The sequence below is a fragment of the Pygocentrus nattereri genome, chromosome 4 (assembly GCF_015220715.1).
Source record: "Pygocentrus nattereri isolate fPygNat1 chromosome 4, fPygNat1.pri, whole genome shotgun sequence".
In the NCBI taxonomy this organism is placed as follows: domain Eukaryota; kingdom Metazoa; phylum Chordata; class Actinopteri; order Characiformes; family Serrasalmidae; genus Pygocentrus; species Pygocentrus nattereri.
Window position 1 is genome coordinate 47,904,128 of NC_051214.1, and position 18,032 is coordinate 47,922,159.

An 18,032-nucleotide genomic window follows, 5' to 3' on the forward strand; every position below is an offset into this window, starting at 1 on the left:
ATGACTGGGTATAAAAAAAATCCCAGAGAGGCTGAGTCTTTCAGAAGGAAGTAAAGCTATGAGGAGTTCACCACTCTGTGAAAGACTGTGCAGCAAATAGTGCAACAATTCAGTAATGTTTCGCCACACAAGAAAGCAAAGAACCGTCAACTGTACATAATATCACTGCATGATGCAGAAAATCTCTGTATACAATGGACAAGGCCAAAAACCAATATTAGGTGACCGTGATCTTTAGGCCCTCAGGCAGAACTGCACTAAAAACACACAATTCTGCACTGGAAATCATTGCATGAGCTCAGAAACACTTCTGAAAACCACTGTCTGTGAACATGCAAAGAACAAACCATTTACAAGCAAGATCCAGAAACACCACCACCTTCTGTGGTCCGACAAAATCGAAATGTGAAATTCTTTATGGAAATCATGGACGCCCTCCTGTCCTACAGGCTAAATAGCACCATCTGGCTTGTTATCAGGACACAGTTCAAAAGCCAACATGTGTGATGGTATGGGGGTGCATTACACCACATCTGTAATGGCACCATTAATGCTGAACGATAAATACCGGTTTTGGGGCTACATATGCTGCCATCCAGACAACGTCTTTTTGCTTATCGTCATGTCTTGCTTATTTTAATGAGACATGACCAAACCACATTGTGCACGTATCATGGCTCAGTAGTAAAAGTCCGGGTTCTAAACTGTCCTGCCTGTAGTCCAGACCTATCACCCACTAAAACATTTGGAGCATTAAGAACAAAAATATCTCAAAGGATATCCCAAACTGTTGGAACAGCTTAAATCCTGTATCAAACAAGAATAAGAAAGCATTTCACTTTCAAAATTACAGCAATTGGCCTACTCAGTTCCCAAATGCTTACAGAATGTTGATAAAAGAAGAGGTACTGAATCAAAGTGGTAAACATGCCCCCATCTTGATTCTTTTGAAATGTGTTATTGGCATCAAATTCAAAATGGGCATATATTTTTTTAAAAAACAATAAAATTCCTTAGTTTCAGCATTCAATATGTTATCTTTGTATTTTTTTAATTAAATATAGGGTTTAAATGATTTGTGTGCTCTGAGTAATGTTATAAAAACACAAATATTAACGTTTTGAGGACTGAATTTATTTTGCAGTGTTTTTATGCTGAAAAATGCTTCTAAGTAAGTGTAGAAAACTGTAATACTGCTTACTAGCCCATATCAAACAAACAGCTTTTCATACCTCAATGGGCCCCAGAGTCATGTCAATTTTTATTTCAGAGTTGCGGATATTAGACAGCGTTTCCATAGCATATCGCACATCCTCCAGGTCAACGATAGGCCTTGACAGCTTTGTGAGATGCACACCAGTGAAATCCATGATGTCTACTATCTTCTTCTTGTAGTCCTCCTTTAGATATTTACACAACAGCATTTTCCAAGATTTCGCTTCCATGTTCAGAGACATTTTGAGTGGAGCTACAGAACAAACAAAACAAACATGTAAAATCTGAGACTCGCAAAATTAATGTTCATGTTTAACACTAAAACAAATGAAAATGTAAGAACTTGACAGGTTTTGCCAGTTTTTAACTATTTCATAATTCTATGCAAGCCACAAATCAGCCAATTTATGTAAATTATGAAAGCAATTTTATTATTGTTTCCTGCCCATTTATTATTCCAATATCTTATTCTTGACCATTAAAAGGCAATAGAACAAAAGCTCTTCTTCCATCACTCCTATTCACTGTTTTAACTACATAAGGCAAATAAGACAATTTTCAAAAATTATTGCCATGTTCAACATTAAGAGTGACAAATACAAAAAATGAATAATGGATAGATTTCTGTAAAGACTTTGCTGTTATTGCATGCCCACCTGTTGACAACTCAATAGATCCTAAAATGATAATGGGCTTGATGTTGTCTATCTTTTCTTCAAATGACACATAATGTAAAATTTCTGACTTTATCTGATCAAGGTAAGGGTTGCTCTTCAAGAATTCCTGAAAGAACACAAACAAGCACAGCCTTGAGAGACTATATAAACATTGTAGTATAATCCTGTAATTCATATAAACAAAATACAGACACTTAATAAGTATTTCTAATTAAAGGCAGTTACAGGTAAGTAGGTGCCCAAATTATTTAGTTACAGCCTGCTAAGCTCCAACAAACTAGTCTGCAAAACTGTGAAAAGAAAGAAACTGAAGCTTTCACATTTCAGACAAGCTATAGGAATGTTTATTAAAAGTATTTGTTAAGTTTAAGACCTGGTCAAACCTAGTAATGTGCCATTTAAGATAAGTAAGTTTCAGACATAATGAATGCATTTTTAAATAAAATACAACTGTAAGGTATTCTGGATGCAAAAGCAGTCTCTGTAAATTGCACCTATAACCTAAAATTGCCTGAGCACCACTGGAGGTTCAGAAACACTGCTTAACTAGACTACATTCTTACCTTGACTTTAACATCTCTGTCCTCGGCACAGATCACATTGAAAGGCTGAAACTGCTTGAGTACATCACTAGCGGGTTCTCTCAAAGAGTTTACTGCTGAAGCTAGGTGAACTAAAAGCTTAGAGATATCCTTGTGTTTAACAACACTCTGATAAAAGTTCTTCAGCTTCCGGGCTAGAAATGAAATCAGATTTTCTCTTTGATCTCCAAGCCCAAATAAAGCAGTCAAAGATTCTGATGTTAAGACTTTCACTTCAAAAATTTGCTCCATTGCTCGTTATAATCAGACTGTACCAAATGAGAAAGAAATGTCTGGAGACAAATCTAGTACCTTACCTTCAGACTTTACATTGTCATCCAAGCAGTGGCCTTGTCGCCATCGTGCCACACCACGGCTTACCTCGAGCACTATGTTCACTAGGTGATTGATAGCATGTTGAATGTCATCCAGGCTGGGTACCATTACCTGTAGCAAAAAAGAACAGAGAAAAAGTATGTTTTCATTTTTCTATTAAAAACTGTATATTTCAGCTTTCTCAGGGAGCCAAAAAGACGAAAGGTAACCTTACCACATTGGGTATGGCCAAGTGGACTTCAGACTTTATAAACGTGATTGCATCATCTAACACACCAAAACGTCTCTGTCTGACTGAAAAGCTGAAAAACAAAGGGAAGTGTTAGGTGTTTTTATTCTTTAATTTACATAAATTGTGTGATGTTCTCACAAGCGTTCTCACCTAGAAATTAAAACTCTCTTCTTAAGCTCATCCAAAGATGAACGTGTTGCTTTAACCAAAGCATCCAGGAGTTTTGTGCTGAAGCAAGCATATATTGCTTTACATTCCTACAGAATAATAAGAGTTACAGGAGCCAGTAAAATATTTCATATCAATGGCAAATATATGGCAGTATAAATACAGCCTTACCTTTGTAAGGTCGTCCTCTTTTTCTGCTCCAATTGACTCTCCATTCAATTCATCATCATCTTCATTTGATGCAACATCTTCAGCAAATGCAACTCGCTTGAATTCTAGAAAAGAGAAGACCAATAAGATTTCTTCCTTACTTCTTTTTGTATATTTGCAATTGCTATATGTATATTTCTTCTCAAATACCTGGAACAGGCCTCTCATTGGCAGCCTTTCTTTCTTTTGACTCATAAATAGCACTCAAGGTGTCAATGAGCTCCTTCACTGCCCCCTCAACATTCCTACTCTTGTGTGCCAGAATCTCTGCCAAATGCTTAGACCGATTCTAAAGCAGAATAAAAATTTAAATATTATATCTTTATTAGAAAGATATAAAAAACGCTATACAGTATCCTCCACAAATATTGGCACCCCAGGTAATCAAAAACAAAATGAGTTGTAATGTTATATTTAATATTTTAAATTACTTATTCTTTTTGATCTTTTATTCACAATATTAGCAAAAATCTTTTTTAACATTTGACAACTGAAAGAAAAAATTTGTCATGAAAAAAAAATATTTTAAAATCTTTGTGTGCCACAATTATTGTCACCCCTAGAAATGCCTAAGAGTGAAATTTAATCAAAGTATATCCCCTTTCATATTTTATGTTTTTAGGTTGACCTGAGTGATGAGGAATGACTACCTGTTTCACTTGGACATATATAAGATGAAACATAGGCCAAATTCCTTCGGTCATCCATCATCATGAGAAAGACCAGAGAATATAGCTATGATGTGCGACAAAAGGTTGTTGAGGTGTACAAATCAGGAAATGGCTACAAGACAACAGCTAAACATCTGAAAATGCCTATTTCCACTAATGAAGCTTAAAACAACACGAGGTGTTAAGAACACACCAAGAAGAGAACATATGTCTATACTAACCCCACGCACAGTGACGAGGATGGTTGTGCACAAAGAATCGCCAAGGATCACCAAAGAAGGAGAATCGCAAAAAATTGTTAGGTCTTGGTGTCAGAACGTCTTGCAAACTACAATCAAACACCACCTACATAACCACAAGTTGTTTGGGGGTTTGCCAATAGAAAGCCTCTGCTGTCAAGATCCAACAAACTCTAGCTCCTACAGTTTGCCACAAATTACTGTAACTTTCTGTGGTCAGATGAGACCAAAATAGAGATTTCTGGCAACAAACATCAGAGTTGTGTTTGCTGTGGACACAAAGATAGCCATGCCAAGTACCTCATCCCCACTGTGAAGCATGGTGGTGGGTCTGTGATACTGTGGGGCTGTTTTTCTTCCAAAGGTACTGGTCAATTACCTTGGTATTACAGACTCCATCAAGTAACAGCAGAAATAAAATTAGAACCTGACTTCTTCAGCCAGGGAGCTTAAACTCGGCAATAATGTGAACCTTCCAGCAGGACAATGATGGAAGCACACCTCAAAATCAACACAAAAATGGTTCACTGATCACAGAACTAAGGTTTGGCCATAGCTACCCTGGCCCTGTGACCTAAACTCCATAGAAAGCCTGTAAGATCAGCTGAAGAGGAGAGTCCACCATGTGGAGCTCGAAATCTGAAGGATTTGGAGAGGTTCTGTATAGAGGAATGGTCTCAGATCCTTCGCTATGTGTTCTCCAGTCTCATTAAGCATTATCGGAGAAGACTCAGAGCTAATATCTTTGCAAAAGGAGGCTGCACAAAGTACTAAATTATAATGTGCCAGTAATTTTGGCACACACAGATTTGAGAAAAATATTTATTTCCTGGTACAATCCTGGTAAAAGGTTTTTTCAATCACTGTACGTCTAAAAAGGTTCGATATTTTGTTAATATTTTAAATGAAAGACTAAAAGGATACACAATGAAAGCTGTTTTACTAGGGGTCCCAATGTTTGTGGAAAGCACTGTAAAATCATAGCAAAAAAATGAGATATATCAATACCTAAATTGCATATGCTGAACCCGGGTCAGCACTGATACAGTGAAAAACATAATAAATAGTTCACTAATAAACATCTGAAACAGCCCTCAACAGAACAGGATAAAGACATTACCTTATTGGAGTTTATAAGGTCTTCCAGAGTTGAAGGTCCATCCTCTGGCAGGGCAATCAGTACAGTCTCTGAGATGTCTTGAAGTACAGCCTCAATGTGCAGCTCACAAACATATCTCACCTAAAATAATGTATATGCACTTGGAAAAGCACTTTTTTGCATCTGTTTCTCTGAACAAAGTCAAGAATGTACCTTCTTCAAAATCTGATTCAGATCAGACATAGCTGTGTCAATGTTGTTGAAGAATTTATCCAAGATCAGAGATGACCAATTGAGAAGTACCAATCCATTGCGAAGCACAGACTCTACCTATTATACAGACATCATGCATCATGTCCTGATTCTAAAACTGTTGACATTCATGTAAATTGCATCTTGTTATATTATTTTTGTTCAGAAATGCCTTACATTGAACAGAATACTGAACAAATAATTCCTTACATTTTTTATTTTTGATGCCATGAGATTGTAAAAAGCAGCAGGGATATTCTCTAATGCATCCTCATAGTTGCTGAGAATCGTCTACAAATTAGAACAGCAAAACCGCTCTTAATATCAAATCTGTTTAACAGCCTTTACACATACAAAAAAAAATAAGTGTTAATAAAAATAAAGCATTAAAAGGCACATCTGCAACTGACCTCTAAGCGTAATCGGGTGGCCTTCAATGATCTTTCAGACTTGAGCAGACGCACAGCCTGCTCAGGAACCTCCAACCCCATTTTTAGCATGCATTTTGACTCTCGTACAATCTCATTTATTTTAGGATCAAAGTTCACAAGCAATTTTCTTGTATCAGGGCAGCGAACAAAAAGGGTAGCTTGCAGAGCTTCAGAAACATTTCAGAAACGTAATACTTCAACAATAATACATTTTATTTATATAGCACCATTCCAAAGCTTTAGAATATGCATGTAAGTGAAATAGCTAAGGAACTTACCATACTGCAACTGTGGGACATCCCTCTTCCAGGCCCTATGGTATAGTCTCTCACACTCCACAAATACAGCTGCAGTTCTGTTGTACATCCGCACAACATTTTTCCCTTCAGGGGTATTCAGGATGTCTGAGTTTTTCTGTTGAACAAAAGGGACCCTTATTTAAAATAACATACAAGTCAAAGAAAAGGAACATAAACATTCACTAAATTTTAAAATAATGTAATGTAATAACCTATATCTACTTGGACATATATAAATATAGAAAAATATTTTGGCATTCATAGCTTGAAAAATCCAAAAATCATTTGCAATTTTTTACAGTTTGAGTGTTTGAATAATTTAACATTCACTTGATTTCACATTGACATATGGCAGCAAATGGGTTTCCACTCATTATCTCAAACACCATACTCAAATTATAAACCACAACACCCTCTGCACCTCAAAGTAACTGATGGGCTCTTGTATTCTCTTGAACAACTGCCTGACCCATAGGATCCTGCCAGCCACAGGGGGCATGTTTCTGGCTAAAGGAGGATCCTCTCTGTGAGCCTGATAGAGCTATAAACAATAACACAACAAGTACTTCTACTTCTGTACTTCTATTTTTCAATCAGTGACACAACTATGTCTACATGTAACTATATTATGCACCTTTAAGCACCAAATCTCTCTTAACAAATGAATACCTTTTTTACAGACTCAAGCTCCGAGACATAGTGTTGGAGGATGAGGCCAAAGGTTTTGGAAATCTGTGCTTTCAAACATGGCATGTTCAATTTTTCAAATCTGTAAACCAGGTATAATCGTCAGCAATTAAGTTTTATCCTACATGTAACATATCAGTTTAGTTACTTGGCAGTCAGTGTTGACCCCTGTAAGCCCTACTGTCAGGAAAGTGTCTGACAAATCTATCAGTGACATTGTTATGAAAGTATTATTACAAAATCCTGAAGCTACATACAGTATAAACCAAGAGTACCTTTGTAGTTGGACAAAGGCATGTTGAGACGACAGAATCTTGGAAAAACGTGAATTCATGAAAATCTGCAGCTGATTCTGGAGATTATACAAAACATAAATGAAGAAATACAAAAGATAAAAACACCTCATACCAGATCAATACTGTACAATGAATAATATACCTCCAGGTTACTGATTTGAGACATGAATTCAGCAAAGTCAACTTCAAAGTCAGCATTTCTGTGAGCAAGTATGTCATACTGCTTCTTTTTCATGGTGATGTAAATGTTCTGAAACTTTGCAGCTATGGTGTCTATTCCCTCAATTGTTGATTTGCCAAGAGCAGAGAATGTTTTCATAGCTGTGATCATTTGGGTTATCTGAAAAATACAGACTGTAATCTAAGGCACTTTAATCTAATCACATTCACCAAAACTCAGGACAATAATAACTTAGCAAGTGCTGGTTACCTTGTTAAGCCTCTTGCAGAAAGCCTCAAACTTGCCAAAAATGTGCATCTCTGACACTTCAAATGGTTTACCATCTGGTCTCTCAAGATTTTGTTTCTTTGTCTTGTGAAAGCATGACTGATACTCGTGGAAAAGGTAGATACAAGCCTTTTAACAAAATAAGAAACAAGAATATTTAACTGGTACTAAATTTATAGACCTTTTATCTGTAAAAATGATTTTATGAGATTAACAATTAACACAGTCCCACAGTTCAGTTCTATAAGTTAAACCCATAGCTTAAAAGATTTAAAAAAAAAACATATTTCATGTTACCTCTAGTTTTTTGATGATGTCTTGTGTGTCCTGATCCCAAATTCCAGAGGTACCGTTATCAGTGATGTAAGCTTTGCAGGCTGTTACCATTTGATTTGTAACCTGTCAAAGAGAGATACCGTAACTGTATCAAATTGAGCACAATATGTTGAACTGTATGTGCTGTTTGTGCTTTGCATATTAGAAATACACATTAGGTTTACCTTTATGAACAGTGAAATCATTCGTTCTGATGTATTGTAACATCTTGAGACACTGTGTATCATGCGGATGGCACTGATGACATTCTGGATACTTTTGGCCATGGTGACCTAAAATATATCAGCAGCAATTTCAAAACTATGATTAGAATGAGTAATTGCACTCTTTAGGTGAATCAGTTTGAACATGTAAAAAAGACTGGTGCATGCATGCTTGAGTAAAGCATACTTACTGGATCACAGCTGTAAAGAGGCTGACACACCTTCTCTAGCGTGTACAGAAATTTTACATTATCCTTAGCCTCATTTGCACAATCGGTTATTCTGGCGTCCAACTCCCTCCACATCTGAACAACAAGAAAGAAAGTACAGGCAAGTGATTTTTTTTTATTTTATTTTAAATAGCAAATGTTGTAGGATGTTTACCTTCAGTGTCTTTGAACGGTTTATGTTGAGGACATTCACCACAGCTTTGCACTTGGGGCCTTTGATATGTTCGATAATGGAATTAAACTTTACGGACTTCTTCTTCCAATGTTCCAGTTCTGTTAAAGGTCCTGATGCATCAACTTCTTTTCTCATCTGTTCACTTTCTAAGAGGACCTACAAAAAGAAGATTTCGACTGTATAAAAAGCAATGTCCTTTTCAGATACACAGCCTTTAGGTCACTATTAGCATGGCTAAGTGATAACAAAGTTTAGTCTGCACCTGTTCAATCTGCTTGTACCATATCAGCAAAACTGCCTCAAGCTTATGCACCATTTCAATGTCAGCAGCTGCTGCTTTTACATCATCAAAGGAGATGAGCCTGGAGAAATCAATACCTGTGGCCTGTGCAAATTTAACAGTATCCTCAATGCTCACCTGAATTTCTGCAAAACATAAAAGAACATTAGGATGTCTCCTATGTCAGTCTTGCTTAAAGTGCCTGTTTGCAAGCATTAATGATTACAACTTTCATACACACAACTCTTTTTAATTTCTGTTGTAAAAAATGCATTACCATCTAGGAACCTTATGTAGCGAGACCATGTGTCTTTAACATTCTGCATATTTTTCTCTACGTGCTTAGACGGGTTCACAGCACCCTCTGTTGCGCAAACTGTTGGCATGACCTTTGATAAATTTTGTATTTCCTGGAGAAGACCATAAGTAGCATCAATCATGAAAAAATGTATCTCCTAAAATAAAAATCAACAAATTAATTCTGATATGATAAAACGTACCATAAAAGAACAAACAAACTTCAAAACATAATTTTGAATTCACCTCATAGATCTCAAATGGGGAATCAACACTGGTTCTCACAAAAAATAAACAAAGTCCTTTAAGGCATATCTTGGACAGATCTGCCAAGAAAAGCCGCATTATTTTATCTCCTTCTGCAGCTCCAGGAAAAGTCCGACCACATTCTGAAACATTAAGGAGAGAGTAAGGAAAGAAAAACAAGCACAACTATTGGATAGAAAAGAGAAACAAGCTAGAATCTACAGTTGAGATTTGTGCAATCTAATGTCTGATTTAAAAGCCCTTAAAAGTCCACCAAAATTACCAAAAAAACTAAACTTACTTTTCCATGAAAAAACGTCAGTAACATTTGCAAACTGCCTTTATATTGCCTCATTTTTTCCAGTGTTATAATTAGCACTAATCAGATTTTTAGTATGTGTAAGAAAGAGAGAGGAAATACAGAGAAAATAATTTGGTCCTCCACTTCTTCTAGCTTTTCTGTTTCAGGACTGACAGAGGTAGAGAATGGAAGAGAGATTTTAACTTTATCTAAATGGTGCTTCTTTCTCAGCTTTTATAACCACCTTGTTCCCCAGCTTCAGACAGTATCCTGTCTCACTATATTTCTCTCACTCACATGAATGCTCTCCTCTCACTTGAGCACAAGTTTACGTGATTTTCATAGAAAAATTATGTAACACATAGTGCCAAAAAAGTCAAAAATATCATACGGTTTAATGGTTAATTTTGCAACTAATGTAACAGTCAAATTGGGGCATGCACTGCAAGTAATACAAAAAATGTATTGTTCTTCAATTCAAATTAATTTTACTCCCTTAAACTGGAAATGAATTAAACAGGTACATGTCAGCATCATCCCTTGAACTGACTTGTTTAGAGCTTTATGGCACTTTGTCTGGTTGTGGAGGTTTTAAAACATTCTAAGATATAAATTATATCTTAAAAATGAATGGGGAAAATTTTCAGTGTAAATTTCAGCAGGCAACTAACCAGCACTGTGAGGGCACAAGCAGGACAACACATGCATGTTGTGTATCCCCGCAAATTAATGAATGGCCTAAATGAAATGCTATTCACTTACTAGTAGCATGTATAAACATTATCTAAAAGCAAAATAGTGAAAATTAATAAACTCATTTTAAATATCTGTGAACCAACCAATCTCATGAACAACACACAAATTGCATTCTTGTCGACTGCAGAGCTGGTGAGAGGCAAACAGCTGGAGCAGGACTAAAAAAAAATTGTACTGGCACATGCAAATGAAGCAATGGTGAAAATGCCATGAGTGTCCCTTTAAGCTAAGATAATGAAGAATAAAGTTACTTGCTAGTTTATATGCCTATAAATATGCATATGTGAAAACAAATGTTGTTTCTACTGTTTCTATTCGCGTAAATGGTTACCCATCCTTACATGACAAATCATGCCCTTACCTATACCCAGTATTTCAGACTCCTGGTACACAAATGAAATTGTTTTGGAGCCCCCTTGCGCAAAGAAATCATCAAAGGGTGCTAACTGTTGAAAAGACAAAAATGGCCTAGTTATGAAATGTGTTTACATGCAAAAGAAGCTTCTTTATTTTGCCAAGTGAAAAGTCAAGCAATTTCACCCATTTATAATACTGATTTTGAGCAGCCACCTAATGTAGCAATAGCATGAGGCAGTGGTTCTCAAACTTTGGTATGAGCTCCCCCAGGGGTTGTCGAATGATATTGGTACATAAAAAGATAGACATCAATCTTCATTTAATTTAATTTAATCAGCTGGTCACAAAACGGCACACTTCCTTGATACAGGCAACACAAATAGCTTCCAGCATATACCCTGAGCTCTGACAGGAACTCCAGATTGACCCATACCTAGAATACAGTAGTACAGAAACATCCCTAACATTATGTATTTATTTAGTATTAATCATTTTGTGGTAAAAATTAAGAAAATGTTATGTACACTATCAGGAAAATGTACTGTATAAGTACATTTTTGTTCTGCAAGGTACAGACAGTGTAAATATACCCTCAGAGGCATATTAATGGTCTGAAGGCTCAAAAAAGTTTCCTATATAAAAGTCCTGAAGACATATTACATATACACACACTTGTATTGTGTGTGTGACAGAGAAGGAGCGCACAACAGGACGTTTAATATCTGAGGGGGTATGGGACTGTAAAAGTTTGGGAACCACTGTGTTAAGCGAATCACACATTTGCTCCAAAACTTACAGATGGTGCATCGAGAATGAAGTTTTCAACTGCTGCAACGTCAAGTGACAAGCGATCCGCCAATAATTTAAACATGTACTCATGTTTTGGGGTTAGAAGAGATTTTCGTACCTTCCTTGCCTCTTCATATCTCACCTGAGGAAAAAATATGTCTCAACTGATCAGCTACAAAAGACCAATGTAAAAAATCTGAAAGCAGTAGTAAATGCAAATAACTGTCGGAAATATTTTATGTAATTTGGTGTGAAGAACCTCTGAACGATCTCACCTCTTTCTCTTTCACAGTTTCTTGAATAGCATGAGCACTGCTCCCCAACCTGCTTCCTCTTTGTCCCGTATGGTCTACGCTAGGTTCTAATAAGTTAAAATTCCCAGTGTCTGCTGGCAAAGCTCCACTCATTTCTATCAGGGGTACAGGTTTATTAAGCTGTAGGTCATGTCTCTAAAAATACAGTACAGTGGTCACAAAGCCTGGTTCTGGAGACCTACCTTCCCACATAGTCCAGCTGCAACCACAATCTGCCACACCTGCTACTGTTCATTAATTCCTTCAGAAGTCCCTGATTTGCTGGATTAGATGCATCAATGTTAGGTATAGAGAAGGCTGCAATTTAGATGCAGGTTGGAGCCAAACTTAGCAGCAAAGTACATTTTCAGGAGGAGGATTGGTGTCTGCTGATATGATACAATATATAATAGAGGTGCTCAACCCTGGCCCTGAACATCTACCACCCTGCAGAGTTTAGCTCCAATCCTAATCTGACACACCTGATCCTGGTAATGGAGGCCTTCAGAGATTATCTAAATATTAGAGGCAGATGTGTTGGATCTAAACTCCCCTGAGGGGTAGATCCCCAGGACCAGGATTGGACAACCCTGTCCTACAGTGTGGGTAAGAAACCCACACTGCTCACTCAGATGGTGCCATGTCTCATATAGAAAAAATGCATATTAGTAGGATTATAGAATAGGAATATTGATGATTTCTTTGGGGACTATTTTGTCTTATAACACCCTTCTTGTATCCTTCCACCATGAATGGATTTAAATAAAATAATTTACATTACATTTTAGACCCAAAATCTTATCACAAAGCTAATGTAAAACAATGTCTCAGGCATCTGGCAGCACATTCATAACGATTTCATGCAATAACTTTCTGTGAGGAAGCTTTTAGAGGTGGATGTCTGGTTCCTATCACCTCTGTGTATAAGTCTGCCTCTATAGGTTTCTCTAGAATGGAGGATTTCACACCAACTCAAGCTCCCTGACAAAGATGTGACCTGGAATAGTTACAAATACACTGCCTGATATCGTTTTACGATAGTTTTGTGACAATCTTTTGGTTTAATTTTTTTTTTTCATGCATTAGCTTATTGGTAGATGTATGCAGGGTGCTGTGAGGCAAAACAGTGCAAAAAAACACGTTTAACTCTATTTTACCATCACCACTGTAACATTTAAATCCTCATTTGGGTTCACTGTCGGTTTGGGATAGTAAATAAACTCATTAACTATTCCACTGTAAACACTGCAGTTCCTGCTTATCACCATGACTGTAAAGAAGAGTTTCTCTAGTTACAACGAACCATTTCAAACCAAAGCACTAAGAATGGCTTTGTTAGCACCTCGTTTACTGAGCTACGCAAAGGTTTAAAAACTGGTAGAGTCCCCTTTAAATCACTTCAGTTTCACGAACGTTAAATCTCGACCAGCGTCAAAAATGGGTTAAGTTTCTGAATAAAGTGTCCACGGCAGGGACTGTATGGTAGTCTGCTTATTGACCGTGTACAGGACTGACCTTAAGTTGGCCTAGAAACATAAATTTAAGTTATTAACTATCTTTAGTTAGAAAACTAAATGGTTAGCGTTAGCTTGTTCGTGTGGCGGTTGGGTTAGACTCGCGACGTTGGTCAGGATAACGTTAGCTCTCTGAATTCAGGTACTTACCGTTTAAAATTGCACATAAGCAACCTTTTCCCAACTATTTCACCATCGTTACTACATTTTCACAGCATTTCTCTCTTCTCTGGTCTTCCGAATAGATTTTCTGTGTAGAGAACTGACACATGAACAGCTGTAACGTTAAGTGAAGAAAAAAAACCGTTGCATCGTTTAAATTTGAATTCTAACCGTCAACCGAGCTTCCACAGTTCATGCATATTAATGAGATGCGATTATAAGTGAATCGATTCAGTGCCACTGTTTTGGTTCATGAGACTGAATTAGCGAGATTCCCGTAGTCGACTCTCGACTCCTGCCGTTGAAATGTGTGGAGTCGAATCCTCGACTCCTGTGTTTTAACCAAGGCGACAGAGGAAAACGGTAGAGATTTTATTTTTATTATGATTTTTATCTATTTTTTTCTTTTTTCTTTTCACTGTTAGCTTTACATCTTCTTTTAATTTAAAATGATTAAATATAGATATTATTTTCCTTGTCATGTCAGTCCCTGTTTTTGTAAATGCTCGGCTACATTGAAAATGAGGGTTGTTCTCAATGTAGTCCGAATCAAAATAAAGGTTGATTGATTGATTGATTGATTGATTGATAAACTATCCTTTACATAATTACACCCAGTTTAGAGTAACTACAGATTAAAGTGACTTGGCGGAAAATTCATCTTATCTCACATAACCAGGGTTGAATGATGCACAGAGAGAATCGTTACTGCGGTAGGAATTCTTTGAAAAGGAGCCAGTTGGATTTTTTTGGTCTTTTAACGAGGCTTAAGAATTCCTTTAAGGTGCCATTAAAGCGCCATTTAAGGTGGAACGGAAAATTTAAGTAAGAAACTGGAAAAAAAGAAAATTTCAGCTTCGACCTCTTTTCTAAGACTGTAAACTGTAAAAGAAAATAATAATAGACTAAGAGGATAAAGATTTGCTTTTAAGAATAAGGTCGTACTATTTTGAGAAAAAGGTTGTGTTTTTAGAATAAAACCGTAATATTTCGAGAACAATGTCGTTAATTTCCAAGAATAAACTCGTGATATTTGGAGGGCTTATTAAAGTGGCTTGTTGTAGAGGGGCTGCCCGAAGTTCTCCTTCGAGAAGAAGAGGCAGGTTCCTCCAAGTCCATCTAGTTCTTTTTAATCTAAACAGTTTTCTGTACAGGCGTTTCAGTGTTATCAAGATAACAATAATAACAATCTGGTGCTGATGTGCCGAGAGACTATATCTTTATGAGTGGAATCAATACGAAAGTATAACTTTACCAATTCCTCTACGCCCCTCATTTTAACACCAGGTGGTTGACACCTTCCTTTCCCAAACCCTTTGGAGAACTATTACAGTAACACTTTGGAAAAGTTTGTGTGTGTGTGTGTGTGTGTGTGTGTGTGTGTGTGTGTGTGTGTGTGTGTGTGTGTGTGTGCATATATATCAACATCAACAGTCACTGTTATTTTATTGCTCAAGTCAATCTTTTATTAGAACAGCAGGTCAGAAATGGCAAAACTGAGGAAAAACACAAACTGAAAGCAACACTAGAAGAAAGAAGCGGAAAAACACAATGTGCAGCTTTGGTGAAGTTCAGGGACATGGGGAATTTTTCGTGGCATCGCTGAGCAACTTCTTCATTGGAGTGCTTCTCACGGCCACCTCTTTAATTCTGCCCATCCCCTGATTCGATGAACAATCGGAGGGCTTCCCTGCAGAACGCACCCATTTCATGTGTGCAGGGTTCTGTGGAGCTCATTTTGATCCTCATGTTCAGAAGTTCCACCTCTCCAGCAGCTTAAGAGGAGAACCATCCACCCAGCCCTTCTGCTACTTCTTCTTCTTCCTCTATGCTGCACTAACAGTCACGGCTCTTTTACTGCAGAAGTCAGTCTTTTCTTACAGCTTCAGAAAGTAATAAAAAGCAGGGATAACCACATAACCTAAGACACAAATCAGAAAACACAAGCAGCAATACAGGCATTGCAGCTTTGATGGAGTTGGGGGTTGCGTGGTGGTCTCCTTCATGACAGTGCCGAGGTCCTCTATGCAGATTACTACATCATCAGGCACTTGTTTGAGTCTCTCACCGCGAGTGGCGCACTTCTCCTCACAAAGCGTGATGGTGCTGCTCTGAAGATCTCGGAGGTGGGACGGTCCTGCTCTCGGCTCATGCTGCTCAAGTGTAGCGGGTTCTCTCTCGCTTTTGCTTTTTTCCTCACGGCTGCCGAAGAGCACTGGAACCCTGTTCAGCTTATCAATCACCTGTGGGAACTGGATGATGTGATCATGAGGGTCTTCAAGGTGTGATGGTCCTGGTTTTGGCTCATGCTGCTGAGGTTTCACTGTTTCTCTCTTGCTTTTGCCATGTTTCTCACAGCTGCCAAAGAGCACTGGAAGCCTGTTTAGTTCATCAGTCACCTGTGGGAACTGGATGATGTGATCATGAGGGTCTTCAAGGTGTGATGGTCCTGGTTTTGGCTCGTGCTGCTGAGGTTGCACTGTTTCTTTCATGCTTTTGCCATGTTTCTCACAGCTGCCAAAGAGCACTGGAAGCCTGTTTAGCTCATCAGTCACCTGTGGGAACTGGAAGATGTGATCAAGGGGGTCTTCAAGGTGTGATGGTCCTGGTTTTGGCTCGTGCTGCTGAGGTTGCACTGTTTCTTTCATGCTTTTGCCATGTTTCTCACAGCTACCAAAGAGCACTGGAAGCCTGTTTAGATCATCAGTCACCTGTGGGAACTGGATGATGTGATCACGGGGGTCTTCAAGGTGTGATGGTCCTGGTTTTGGCTCGTGCTGCTGAGGTTGCACTGTTATTTTCATGCTTTTGCCATGTTTTTCACAGCTGCCAAAGAGCACTGGAAGCCTGTTTAGCTCATCAGTCACCTGAGAGAACAGGATGGTCTGATCACGGGGGTCTTCATGGCGGGACGGTCCTGCACTCAGCTCATGCAGCTCTGGTGCCGAAGTAACTTTCTTACACTTTCCAGTGCTGCTCTGAGTCGTTGCTGCTGCAGGAACACCAGGCAGTCTCCACTCAGACGCGCTCTTGTGGTTAGTGGAGGATGTCTGTCGGCGTGGAGGAGCTTCCCGTGAACTTGGTTCAGTGCCATCATTCTGTCCACTGCCGTCCCCTCCTTTCTCATTCTGTCCGTTTTTTCCAGCCTCCCGTTTGGCGAACAGGCCGAGGGCTTTCTTCGTTTTTTTCTGTGTCGGCGCGCATGTTCTTCTGGGGTTCCCAGCGTGACTGGTCCTGCGGCGCTCATTCTGGTCCTCCTCCTGGTCCTGTCCTGAAGCTCCACCTCTACAGCAGTTCAGAAGGAGAACCATCCGCAGAAAGGTGACCACCGCCTGGCCCTTCCGCTTCTTTTCCCTCCTCTGCAGTGGGTCCATGCCTAGGACCCACGAGTGTTCGCAAAGATCATGTGCACAGTTCAAGTGGCAAACTTGAAATGAGAGAGAACGCGCGGCGTGTGACGTCACAGTGGGCGTGGCGTCGCGCCTTGGTTTTGTTCTGCTATGATGTCACTGCCCTCTGACCGAGGGACCTACACAGTGAATGAGCAGCCTGTAAAATTCAAGCCCTTATAGTGAGGAATTAACTTCTTTGAGGCTTTTTAACTTCTAATTGAATCATAATGTGATTTTTAATTCAGTGATTTTCTCTTTTAAGTGTTTTTAAATCATATTTGAATTCCGTTTTTCTTTCTGTTTTGTGTATTTTTTTTAAAAACTCTATTTTTCGGCTCTATTTTCTCATTTGTAAAGCACTTTGAAGGACTTGCCGAAATAAAAATGAAACCATGAGCGTCTGAGGGCGGCGGGTGAAGTGGGGCAGTAAAATGTGCTGTTATTGGACAGTAAATCTGACCATCATTAGAGAAGCCGCGCTGTGATACAGCTTTGATGTCCAGACGCTGGGGTTTGAGAGTCCGGCTGGACCGGAAACCGATGAAACTTCATGGAAATGAAGTCCGTGTTAAACTCAAGTTCTGACCCAAACTTGGCTGGCTGGCCTGAGCTTAGCCACCTTAACTGCTTCGTGCCTTAGTCACAAACACACCGCGGGTACACGAGGCTTAAGGTGGCTTTCTGTTCGCGAGCTGTTTACGTTACCATGGTTACATTTGATGTAGTGTGCAGCGTATGGTCTGAGCACTGACAGGCTGACCCCCCACCTCTTCAATCTCTGCAGCAATGCTGACAGCACTCCTGCGCCGATCTTTCAAAGACAGCATTTGGATGTGATGCTGAGCACGTGCACTCAGCTT

At 38.7% G+C, this 18,032-nt stretch overlaps 1 protein-coding gene across 1 annotated transcript in view; it reads right to left on the reverse strand.

Moving 5' to 3' along the window:
• The window catches only part of LOC108426252 (dynein heavy chain 8, axonemal), a 41,148-nt gene extending 29,201 nt beyond the window's left edge, over positions 1-11,947 (reverse strand). The window contains exons 1-27 of the mRNA XM_037538120.1: positions 11,819-11,947; positions 11,027-11,111; positions 9,609-9,751; positions 9,343-9,520; positions 9,048-9,211; positions 8,765-8,941; positions 8,572-8,685; positions 8,342-8,449; positions 8,139-8,240; positions 7,824-7,970; positions 7,536-7,733; positions 7,373-7,449; positions 7,080-7,179; positions 6,832-6,951; positions 6,390-6,525; positions 6,091-6,278; positions 5,891-5,971; positions 5,642-5,758; positions 5,450-5,569; positions 3,570-3,708; positions 3,381-3,484; positions 3,192-3,298; positions 3,024-3,111; positions 2,791-2,920; positions 2,456-2,628; positions 1,872-1,998; positions 1,233-1,468 (exon numbers count right to left, since the gene is read on the reverse strand). Of these exons, the coding sequence (XP_037394017.1) occupies positions 1,233-1,468; positions 1,872-1,998; positions 2,456-2,628; positions 2,791-2,920; positions 3,024-3,111; positions 3,192-3,298; positions 3,381-3,484; positions 3,570-3,708; positions 5,450-5,569; positions 5,642-5,758; positions 5,891-5,971; positions 6,091-6,278; positions 6,390-6,525; positions 6,832-6,951; positions 7,080-7,179; positions 7,373-7,449; positions 7,536-7,733; positions 7,824-7,970; positions 8,139-8,240; positions 8,342-8,449; positions 8,572-8,685; positions 8,765-8,941; positions 9,048-9,211; positions 9,343-9,520; positions 9,609-9,751; positions 11,027-11,111; positions 11,819-11,893 (3,534 nt within the window). The 5' untranslated portion in view covers positions 11,894-11,947. The remainder of the gene's footprint in view (positions 1-1,232; positions 1,469-1,871; positions 1,999-2,455; positions 2,629-2,790; positions 2,921-3,023; positions 3,112-3,191; positions 3,299-3,380; positions 3,485-3,569; positions 3,709-5,449; positions 5,570-5,641; positions 5,759-5,890; positions 5,972-6,090; positions 6,279-6,389; positions 6,526-6,831; positions 6,952-7,079; positions 7,180-7,372; positions 7,450-7,535; positions 7,734-7,823; positions 7,971-8,138; positions 8,241-8,341; positions 8,450-8,571; positions 8,686-8,764; positions 8,942-9,047; positions 9,212-9,342; positions 9,521-9,608; positions 9,752-11,026; positions 11,112-11,818) is intronic.
• Positions 11,948-18,032: the final 6,085 nt, after the last annotated feature.